This window comes from Chelon labrosus, assembly GCF_963514085.1.
Source record: "Chelon labrosus genome assembly, chromosome: 10".
NCBI classification, from domain to species: Eukaryota; Metazoa; Chordata; class Actinopteri; order Mugiliformes; family Mugilidae; genus Chelon; species Chelon labrosus.
Window position 1 is genome coordinate 28075268 of NC_140360.1, and position 12299 is coordinate 28087566.

At 43.3% G+C, this 12299-nt stretch overlaps 1 protein-coding gene across 1 annotated transcript; it reads left to right on the forward strand.

Moving 5' to 3' along the window:
- Positions 1-617: 617 nt before the first annotated feature.
- nr1h5 (nuclear receptor subfamily 1, group H, member 5) lies at positions 618-11932 on the forward strand (the record flags this gene model as incomplete). The annotated part of the gene is made up of 10 exons (XM_084553992.1): positions 618-883; positions 6313-6711; positions 6794-6934; positions 7034-7158; positions 8273-8371; positions 8465-8561; positions 10811-10927; positions 11054-11155; positions 11234-11347; positions 11730-11932. The coding sequence occupies exons 1-10, from the start codon at positions 787-789 to the stop codon at positions 11930-11932; spliced, it is 1494 nt and encodes a 497-aa protein (XP_084410118.1). The 5' UTR covers positions 618-786.
- Positions 11933-12299: the final 367 nt, after the last annotated feature.

Sequence of the window (12299 nt, forward strand, 5' to 3'; positions counted from 1 at the left end):
TTCAGGCCTCGACTCCTTTCGCTCTGCCCTGGCCTGCTTAGCTGTCTGTGGGGGAGGCGGTCCCAGAGGCTGCTGTCCAATATTAACCGAAACACAAACAGAGCAGTGGTAAACAAAGGGCAGAGTAAACACACTCCCAAAGCCTGGAGGACAAACATGGACATTCACAGCACACGTAGTAAATAAAAATAGTAGTTAGGTTTGTTTAAAATGGAGGGAGTTTAATCAGATGATTCCAACAAAACAGTTGGAATCATCCGATTAAACTCCCTCCATTATGCTGAAAAACAGTCCAGCTGTTGCACCCTGGGATACAAACCTCTGCATACACTCATATAGACGCACACCATGAGGGCCGAGTGTGTCTCACTCTGTTCATGAGGGAACAAGGTCACCATCTTCCCCTCTGTCTTCTGATCTATGAAGTCACAGCGAGGTCCAGCTGCTTGGACCACAGTCCCGTCCCTGTCCTTCCTGGGTGTCCCCGCTTTCCCTTTTGTCTATCCCCCTGGGAAGTTTAAGCCCTCCTCTAGCACATCATCAGCCACAGAGCATCAGCTGCGCTCTTCCTCTTTGCTTTTTAAAAATAGGCTGGGATATCAGCCTGGACAGCTAAGAGACCTGGACATATCCTGGGGATTGAGGAATGTCTCCGCACTTCCCAGATCCTTCATATCTGTGTGAATCCTCTGAGTAATTGTCTCCGTGTGTGTTTATGTCATTGTGTGTGTGTGTGTGTGAAGATAGAGCCCGTATTACTAGCTGGAGAAAGGATTTTCTGTCCAGATGAGAGAGTGGACTGAGTTGGAGATGAGCTTTTCAGCGGGGGGGTTTCTCTCCACCTCGGACGGTTTCTGCTCCACAGAGCAGCTCCAGTACTACGGTGAGTCCAGTCACTCTTCTGCCACTTCCTCTTCGGCCGCTTCTTCAATTTCTTTGCCATTATTTTCTCCTTTGACTTCTGCTTTTTTTTTTTTCCCCTTTTCTAAATTTCCAATTTAGATCAGCTTAGAATCATTCCTGATGCTTTATCTCACCTAAACGGATGGCTTGAGGCATAGGTGCATTTAAACCAACACTTAAATGTATGTGACTGCAGGAAAAACGGAATACTCAACTTTTAGTGTTCATGACTTTCGTGGTTTGAATGTGCCGAGTCATTTCATTTGCATACCCATTTCTGCATTTTCAGCCAGAGAAGAGATGAATTAAGTCAAATGATGTTGCGTAATCGTCATTAGGACACAATCCTGTAGAGCATCTTTCTCATTTATTTCACATCTTGTCTTTCCGTGCATGAATGATACTTCTGCTTCATTTCAGTGTAATAATTTGCATTTCATCTGTGTCATCAAACTGTGTCTTTAACTGTATCTGTATCAGGCCTGATTTGTTTTTGCTGAAAGCAGTTACTATGGAAATAGTTCACAGTTTTTTTGCGCTTCACCTGAGGAAATAAAATTTATATGTGTTAGGGGAGAAAATATGTCCAGCTATTATCTGTTGTGACCTCAGTCTCAACCAAAGCGCTCATCTTCTACCTGCTCTTGTATTTGTACACACTGTCACTTCTATTTTTTTTTACGATGACTGTACTTTGGCTGCCCTCAGTGCGCCGTGACTGTCTTCTCATTCATTCTGATGGCTGATGAATGAATGTGAGCCTTTGACATGGAAAATCCAGTTGTTGAGGAGGCTCAGCCGGCTCAGTGCATTCACGGCACGCTGGGAGGCTGAGCGTGCATCCAAGGATCTATTTATACTGACGCGTATCATCAACAGATCGTCCCTGTTGTCTCCCCTCCTGCTTAGGGGAGGAGGGGGAGTCGGAGGGGGCGCCACGGGGGGTAGTTTGCTGGTGTTGTTTAGCTCCCTAGTGTGCGTGGGATGGAAGGGAGGCTGAAGAGTGTTTAGACAGCGTTCAAATGGTTTACAAACAGAGCGGACCACTGCTCTGTCACACGCCAAGAGAGCAAGGACCCCCCCTCACTCCTCGTCATCCCATCGCCGGCACAGTCTGGTGAAGACAGGAAACATCTGGAGAATGAAAGAGGAGAGAGAAAGATGGAGTTAGTCCACTAAAATCCAAGACGCAGCAGCTTTCTTCATGTACCCTTATCTGTCATTACAGCTCTCTGTAGGTCAACATCTGTAGGTCAGTCAAGAGACTGGAGATTTATGACTGATGCATAGACATTCACTACTATAAGGAGAAGCTCAGCTCATGTGCAGGGTTAGGCGTCATTTACTCTTGCCTAAAATTAAATCATCTGGGCCAATCAAGAGTTGGTCCTGCTGGGCAGTGGAATAATTATAACTAAAGAAGAAATATAAGTCAGAGAGAAGTATTGTGGGTGCCAGACCTTTCCATTTCCTTTTAACTTCACTGGATCATTGAGGGCACAAGTGGCCAAATGCAGATTCATTTTGAAGAATTCATACATCAGGATCAGTTTACCCACCATGGGAAGTTGGAGCTGGCAAAGAAAGAGCAAACAAAGTAATGTGATGCAAGTAGAAGTTAATTTAATCAGTGTCTCTCCCTCATAGTTAATGCCAGACCAGCAGCATCCAGGGAGCTATTAGTATTGTTATTCATTGACATTATCTGCTTCACTTACCACCGTGTCCTCTTTCTCTTTCTTTTTATCTCTCCCAGAGGGATAATCTTCTTTTCATTTTGAATTGGGCGCTGTTGTCGTACTTAACTACTTTAAAGAGTAATACACATGTAATGGACTGAGTGTGCAGAGTTGTGTCAGATAAGGAGGTCATTAAAAACTTAGCACTGCTGTAATTTAAAGTTTCTCATTCCTTTGTTCCCCCCTCCCCCCACTAGCCTGGGACTCCACAAGCAAGGCAGGCTTTCAAGTCTGAAATAGTATCCCAAGCGGTGTCATCAGCAGTGCTGCTGTATTTCAGCCTTCAGATAGAACTCATGAGCTTGAGGTTGACATGGGAAGTCACATTCAATATGTCAGAAGGCAGCGAGGCTAACAGTATAGCAAGCTGGAAGAAATGTAAAAGTTTAATGAAAGCACGAGGCTATAGGGAATATCAGCATTGTCTCAGATCTATTATAAAATGAGTATTTTATTAACTTCCCATCCATTTCTGAAGACAGACTCTTGAACTTACTGAGCATTATGGAATGGGTCCATGGTCACCCCAACCATTACTGGAGGCCACTGGCCTGGCAAGACAGTCACAGTTGTTACGTATTAATTGGTGACTTTTAGAGTCTGGTTGGTGGACTAATTCACTGCAGATCACTGCAGCTTTATATTCAGATATGAGGGGAGCATCAGTCTTCTAACCTCAGATTGTCCACTTTACAGTTTTTATCACACCCACCGAAGGCTAATATCTGAATAGCATACCCTTCCTGTTACAGGTTGTTAGCTGGAAAAGCCTGCTCAGAAATCATATGAAGCACTGAAAATTGACATAAACCCAACACTGTACAAAAGCAGAACACAAAGAACACATTTTTGCATGAATATAGATTTCTATAAATGAATCAATTGCAGAAATCTGTCAGGGCAATCTGTGGCTCAGTAGGTAGAGCGCCAGTTGCGTGGCACTGGTGTGTGAATGTGTGTGTGTGCTTGTGTGAGTGAATGGGTAGATGTGTCTGTGACTGTAAAGCACTTTGAGTACCAATAGGTAGAAAAGGCCATTTACCAATTACCAATCAATTGCACATATGCTTAAACATAATCAGTCCTGCTTGTTGAGACATTCAGGAAGAGGTTAATACTGTCAAAAAGAATACATTTGAGCTTATCCTGGTGATAAATTGTCAACAGTCCCCCACTGCTTCCTGACACATGCTCCAAATAGGTGTTTCACTCAGTAGAAAAATAAAGATGTATGTTGATAATTCATATCAGCATGTGAAACTGGTAACATGCCATTTTGATTTTATTATGGGGCGTGTTTCAGTCGATACTCTGTAGTAGATAGTCTAACAACCAATCAGAGCCATTCAGTTCTAATCAAATTCAACCCCATGGGACTCAGATGACGTGTATGACTCATGTCGCTGTTACTCTACTGTTCATCCCCACATAAAGTCCACCCAAACTATTTGATTGACCCGGCAGATCGTTGCTTGGGCAAAATCATTTCCCAGAGGAGTGACTCCAGGCCAACTTTCTCCCATATGAAACTTGTGGTCAGGGAAGATTGTCTGGTTTACATTCTACCCTATAAGAGGGAGGGGGACCTGGTCTCCACTATCATCGTGATAAAAAATAATTCAGGACAGTCCTGATTTTGTCTGAGCTTTGTGACATTTCAGCAGTAGTTTATGACGGTCAGTTCAGATAGCAGCCCTGTGCTCACATACTCTTGGGTCCCAGAGGTAGTGACAGAGGGGGCTGTCAAACAGTGTATCCATTTTCACTGGGGTTATCTCAAGCTATATCAGGCACTAAAAGGTGCAAAACTGCAACTTTTGCTACTTTGATGTTGATGTTTTTTTCTGTTTTACCTGACCTCCTGTGATTTTCCCAACTTTATTGAAGTGTCATACTGAGCTACAACCATGGCTCGGTTTCCTGTCTCAGATACCATATTTTGCACATGTACAGACTGATATTAGTGTCAGATCTCATCTCTGTGCAACATATTTCACAGCTTAAGTTTCCATCTCCTGCTGTCCCAAGACTCCTGACAGTTGGGTGGGCTCTCTGTTTAATCAGTGCATAACAGATCCCACAGGAGTCTCGGTCATACTGGTCCAGCTGTACTTTAAGAGGCTGCCAGTGGTCCCACATGTTTTCTCAGAGGAAACTGGACTTGCAAAACACAAGCTGCCGACGGTTCAGGCCGACCCAACACTGGACGGCCATTACAGAGTGAACGAAGCATCCAGAAAAAGGGGGATCAAAAAATCCTAAATGGCACTGGGAGCTCTCAGCTGCATCCTGTTTCAGCAGCCTGAACAAGTTCACAAGGTCTCACTCTCAGCTTTTTATTGTATCCCCCAAGAGCCATAAAAAGGGTGAAGTCGCACGAGTCACGTAAAGTCACATTCCTATGACGCTCTTTGACGTTAGACAGCGTTAACTCTCTTTTTTCAGATGTTCATTCATGTTTTAGGCATGCAAGTGCAATCGGTTTCCCCACATTGTTTTTACTTATGGTATTGACAAGATATTTCATTTGGGGGAATGATACCTGCTACACCTCAAGGATCAAAGATCAAGTTTGTGTTTACAATAAAATGACCCATTAAACTAATTTAAAAGTCATAATTAAGATTTATGTACAATGATATAGACAATCATTATCCCTACATATGTTCAGCTATTAAGGTGTGCCTTAATAAAGCATCTCTGGAGGACAGATCGTGCAAAACAATCTTTCATTAATTTCTCTCACACTTCCTTTTCATGGCTCACTTATTTCACTTGAAGATACACTGATCAGCCACAACATGAGAAGTGACAGGAGAAGTAAATAACATTGACCATCTTGTGACAATCCAGTGCGACTTCTGCTGGGAAACCTTTGGACCTGTGGACATGTGGATGTTACTTAGACATGTAGCACCCACCTAGACCAGACCAGGCCCCCCCACCCCATAGCAATGACACTCCTTGATGGCAGCAGCCATCCCCAGCAGGATGCAGCCTGACACAGACACACACACAAAAACGGTTTAGGAACAACTAAAAAAAAAACATGAAGAACAGCACAAGGTGTTGACCTGGCCTCCAAATACACTAGATCCCAAACTGATCAAGTATCTGTGGGATGATCCACAGAGGCCCCTCCCCTCAACCCATAGGACCCAAAGGCCCCCACTAACAACATTCTGTTGCCAGACACCACAGGACACCCTCAGAAGGACCATGTCCATTCTCTGATGAGTCACAACTGTTTTGGAGGAACAAGGGAGGCCTACACAATATTAGGAAGGTGGTCATAATGTTATGCCTGATCGGTGTAGATGTCTTTAAAATGGGTCACATATAAAATGTTTTGTTTTTAAAAAATGTCCTGGCATTTACCACAATGGCTGGGAACTGTAGTCTTTTAAGGATGGAGGATACAGGTCTTTGTCTGGGACTAGTTTCTCCTGTACATTTGCTCTAGTAACTTTTTTTACACCTTTATATCTAAATAACAGGACTATCCGGACTATGAAAGTTAAGTGAGTCAAATCTGAGCAAAAATTGTGCATTACAGGGTTCAGTGTTATTGTACATTTAATGTTGTGTACTTCTACAGTAATTTATCATCTCATTCATTTTTTAAACTTCCCAAGCTCTGTCTCTAGACTTTCATCTTCTTCCTTTCCAGACATGCTGGCTGACCCTCTGGGCTATCCCCTGCAGGACCCTGACCTCCAGCTGCTCCCTTACAGCCAACAACAGTACAGTCCTGCCAACCTGCCCTTCTCCCTCTATGGCTCTCCGCCCTCCTCCACCCCATCTCCCTCCTCTTCCTCTTCCTCTTCGCAGCTCTGCCACCCTCCATATTACTACAACCCTCACTGTTTGGAGCCCCCCTGTGATCCCAGCCCCGAGCCCCACTGTGGAGGGTTGACTCAGGGGATCGAAGCGGTGGGACTGCCTCTTGGGCGGAGGTCGCGGATGGGGTCGGGAGGGAAGATCAGAGGTCAGGATGAGCTGTGTGTGGTGTGCGGAGATAAAGCCTCAGGGTATCACTACAACGCTCTTACCTGCGAGGGATGCAAAGGTATCTCTTTGACCACTCTTTAAAATTCTTTCTTATCTAGGTATTTAAGTTTCAGTGGTCCTTTTTCTACCTTTGGCCGTAGGTTTCTTCAGGCGCAGCGTGACTAAGAAGGCAGTGTATCACTGTAAGAGTGGTGGCGGGTGTGAGATGGACATGTACATGAGGAGGAAGTGCCAAGATTGCCGGCTGAGGAAGTGCCGTGCTGTGGGAATGCTGGCAGAGTGTAAGTGATATCTGGTTCAAATACATGAAATGAACATTATTAACAACAACAATGTAATCAAGAAACGGAATGTATGTTTATGCCTGAAATATGCTGCAGGCCTTCTGACCGAGGTGCAGTGCCAATCCAAACGACTGCGGAAAGGAGGTAAAGGCCGAGTGCAGGAGGAAGAGGAGAACACAGACAGTAGGAAAGTCAGCTCTACCAGCAGGATACCTGGACAGGTACTGGACAGCAGGACTGACTCTGCCTCAGCTTGACTGGATGCTTGACTGAGAGGATTGGTTTTTAGCCACTTGGGATGTGGATGGCTGAGATCAGTAGAGAGAGAAGGACTGTGTGCTCGGTTGGTTATATTGTTGGGTATTTGTTGCACATTTGGTCATTGTGATGGTGTTTGGCTAGTTAACTAAAGCACTAGATTGATAATGTGTCATAGAGATGGTGGGATGATTACTTTTTTGACTTTTGATCCTTTTTGAATCAGTGCCTGCAGACTACTATAACAGATTAGTCACATTAGCCGAATTACCCAACTTCCCACGGTATCAATAAAGTATCTGTCTCATTTATCCAGTTGTTTACCTAGACTTCTCCTCGCAGATGTTTTTGCGGTTTATTCTATCAGTTGCAGGATGTTTGAGAGACCGTTTCATAACATTCGATTTGTTCTGTTTGATCCATTCCTCAGTGGATTTGCTTGTCAAAAGTCTTGCAGAACTCCAAAATTCCATCGACAGGATCTGCAGGTTGGTGTCAGAGTGCACGTGCCTCCAATCAGAGAGAGATCACACAAATTTGACCCACATGATTGGTGCACCAAGAAAAAGGAACACTAGAGCCAAAGAACATAGAGGCAAAGACCAAACTCTCTGGAATAATTTGCTTCGGACAGACGAATTAAAGACTGAGCCCAGTCACAGTAGACATGTTTGGTTCAGAACAAGCGTTTCAAGAACCTAATTCCAACTGTGAAGCGTTACGTGTTGGGGCTGCATCACCAGCCTCATCTGCCCAAAAGGTAATGTTGAAGTGCCTCTTTTAACCTGATGATGATGATGATGAAGCACACTAGTAAATCTAGTGCTGTTGTCACATCCCAGATCTGAATGTTATGAAACAGTTGTGAGGGATTTAAACAAGTTGTATTTGCAACAAAACCCTCCAACAACTTGCAACTGAAAAGAAAATAAATAAATTGCAAATACTTCAGCAAGCAGAGCTGTAAGATGCTTATCTCAAAGCTCTGTCCGTCTTGTAGTTTTGCCACAGGGAAGTGGTATTTTTAATCTTTTAAATGATTTAACCCTCTGCTGTGTTAACCTCCATCTCCTCCAGGCTCTGTCGGCCAGTTTAACCCGAGAACAGAAGTACATTGTGGACAGGTTGGTGGAGGCTCATCGACTGTACCAAGCTCAGGACAGCAGCAGCTGTAGGGTAGGTCCCAGCATGGACACACTGCATGTACTCCCACACACAGGTGAACAGTTTTCACGTCCTGCTTAAATTGATTTCTGTGTCTGTGGTCAGGTGTTTGAGTGGCCGTGTGAGGAAGAAGGGGAAGGCCTGTCTGATGTTTTATCACCGCACATACAGAGGCTGCAGCAGTTTGCCAGGACAGTTCCAGGTAAGAACGATGATCACCTTCAGAGTCCATGATCTAGTTTTCTACCTTAAATTTTCATGGATAAGTGCAGGGATATTGTTTATTTCTGTTCCTGTTGATAAAACCCATGAGACGACCCCATTAGGTCCCTCTCGTAACTGTCCAGCTTTACTGTCCTTATTGTTGTGAGGTGCAATTTTTTTACTCAAGAATAGCCACAGTGCCTGATCACAGTACTGAAGGAACATGTTTTCTGTATACAGAGTAGGTGACAGATGGGTAGTGTATACTCATCCAGGAGTAATGGGTGTAGGAGCTGGGAGATAATGTGACCTGCAGATCTGTTGAACTCTGTTGTGCCATCACCATGGTGTGTTCATGGTGATGAACACTAGCTTCTCACAACTATGGAGCATAAGGGAAAAAGCTACATGATAACATTCAGTGTATCTGAATGAAAAGACAAGAGGAGTGGTCGTTCAGGTCAAAGAATACACATACAGCAAAAAATAAATAAATTAAATTCCTTTATTATTATTACTTAATTCAAATCAGTTCAGTTCAGTTCAGTTCTAATCACTTTATTTGTTCCCGAGGGGCAATTTAAAAGGCCGTATGTAGCTAGAAACATACACAATCACAATCAATAAACACACAAAGACAAAAAAACAGCATGTACACACAGTACAGCATACTACTGCTGAATACTGAATATTTAATTACTTAATAGTGACCAAGGGATTTCAGTGTATAGATTAGATTGGATTAGATAAATGTATAAACTGTTAATAAATAAATAAATGATATTAATTACGAGAAATAATGTTTCCTTCCATTACAATTTTAGATCATGTAAAAAATAGATTGTACAAATCTATTTAAATCATTTTATGCAATGTATAAAATTCTGATAAAATCAGAAGGAGTAAAAAAGTGCACTGTGCGGTGTGCAATAGTCACCAGCAGTGCTTGTACAGTCTTATGCAGATTGTTTCATTGATAGGAGTTAGTTATTAACAGTTGTGACTGAAGCACAGCTTAATGGACTGGTTTGGAGCATTTAAAGCTTGTGGAATGAAAGGATCTGAGTGTAAAAGGCCGGTACAGTAAATACATCCCATGGAGCTTTATTTATAACAATGTTGAACTAGTAAACATTTAATTTTTAATAAAGATCATTTAACAACACCACATGCTAAAGTAGCTTTTTCAGTCATTTACTGAACAACAGTACTTAGGAACTGATATTGCCCCCTCAAGCTGAATATCTCCCTGTAGGCATTTTGCATAACTGTCCACCAGTCTCTGCACGAGCTTGCTGAGGTTTTTGCAATTTATTGTTTTCAGTAGCAAGACGTTTGAGGATTTCTCTGCACCAGTGTCTGAAACTGTCTCGCTTTTGAACACTTTTGCATGCAATAATACTGATTCAAATCTGGGATTTGACCGCTCCATAACCTTCCATTAGTTCTATTTGAGCCATTTCTTGGTAGATTTGCTAGTGACTGATCATTCTGCACTCATCAAAGCACTCTTTGAGAAGTGTCCTGCAACTGAAGCAGTGAAGCAAACCCAGAACTATAGTATTGCCACAACAGTTAGGTTGTTCTCTTGAAAGGTTTTCTGTTACTGTGGACAATCTCTCTATCTTTGCACATACTGCATGTCTCCTCAGTCATCCAGGTCATAGTATATCCAAACAAAACAAGCTGAAACAAGGACAAACTGACTTGTGGGGTTTCTCATCCTTCTTCAGTTCTAAAAGACTGGTCTAAACCCCGCTCTCCACCAAACAAGTCAAGTTTCCCTAGTTTCAGCTTTTTTGGGGTTCTCTTTGGACAGCATACTTCTATGTAGGTCAAATTTGTGTAAGCTCCTTCTGATCTTTGATACCAGCAGTTTCAGAGTTACCTGTAGATCTTGTGATGAAATTTTGGTGATTGTTGGGTGTTTGTAGATTGCTTTTTCCATCAAACAGTCTGCTCTTGGGCTGTATTTGCTGGGGGAGTCAAGCTTGGAAAAAACACTTCTCTTTTCAAATTGGTTTAAATTTTTTAAATCCTTATGTGGAATTTGCTGGTAAATACCTGCTATCTCTAAGCACTGGTTCTAAGAGGATCAAGTGTTATTCTTATTCAAACATGTCACAGTTCCACCTATTATGATATATGCTGTCTGTAGCAAGCAGTTATTTTAGGGTTGTTCTGTCATGTATTTAACTTTTTCAGACATGTTGAAATGATAAAAACTAATACCCATGTTCTCCTCAGGTTTTGACCTCCTGGATTTCTCAGACCAGGGCACTCTCTTGTCCATCTCTTCGTTGGAGGCCATGTTCCTGCTCTCAGCTCAGCAGTTCTCCCACAATCCCACAAGCCCCAGTCCAGGTGAATAATCACCAGGAAAGGAATGAAAACAAGGAGGCACACATGAACTTTCACAGTACCTACACACACACGGCAGTGCACTTACTATTCAGATTTGAAATAATCTTTTATTTTTCTCCTTATCAGCCCTGCAGCTTTTCAGTATGTCGACGCACAACTGGCTCAGAAATGTTGAGTCAAAGGAAAACATCCACAGCAGGACGATGATCAGTCCAGGCGAGTTCATGCGTATGCAGACTGTAAAAGGTTGCAAAATAAATGGTTCAGTAAATGAGTGAGGCATGTCCCGTTTACTGTTGTGAACAGGAAGCAGCGATGACCTCTTCGGGCCGGTGCTTAACTTCTTCCACAGCATGGCGACGCTGCGGGTGACGGAGGCCGAGTACGCCCTGCTCACTGCCACGGCTCTGCTCTGCTCAGGTCAGAACAGGAATCTGTGCTCTGCCGTTTGTGGAAGTTTGGTCTGAAATGATAATGATCAGCTGTTCAGCGAAGACGGCAGTCAATCATTATCAACATATCTGGGGCTCTTCTGCAAGTTGTGACATCTCTGAATGATTCACTCAAAGGTCTGACTGTAGACTTTATCAGGGCTTGAACTGGCTGGCTCTGCTGCTTTCACGCTCAAAGTCTGACAGCACTGGGCCCCCTCAGACAACACTAACGCAACATTTTTTCACACAGTCGCTCTTTTTCTAGTCCAATGTGTCTGTCCACGTGTGGCTATAAACACAAAGGAACAGACCAGGTCTGGGTTTTAGCGTTGTCAACATGTCTCATTCTCTGTGTCCCTGACCCACAGACCGGGCGTCGCTGCAGGCAGCCAGCTGTGTCGAGAAAATGCAAGAGCTGATCCTGGACCTGTTGTCCAGGGTGTGTGGGGCCCAGGCTGGAGCTGCGCGAGGGGGCCCACAGCGGTTTGGCCGCCTGCTGGGCAGACTGACGGAGCTACGGACCCTCCGTCACAACTACCTCCTACTGATAAGACAGCAGCCTGGACACTGATGGAGGGGACATGCAGGGAAATAGCTCCATGTTTTGACTTCACGTTGAGGACTTACTTGTACAAACGCCATCTCAGAAATGCAATGTTTTTTTTTTTTTATTATTATTTTATATTGACTGGACAGTGCCATATCAACAAGTTAGAATCTGTTGAAAAAGTACTATAGAAATGTACTTTTTCTCAGTTTAGTCATTTTAAAATAGGAGCATTCCAAAGGTCTGAAATGTGCGCATGGGCTTCAATTTCTTAGAAATACTTTTTATACCTTTGTATACAGCTACCATGCACACTTAAATTCTCACTTTGCTCAGTAATGTTAAAATAAAGCAACAGGTGAAGACTGTGCTAACTGGAGTTCATCAGAAG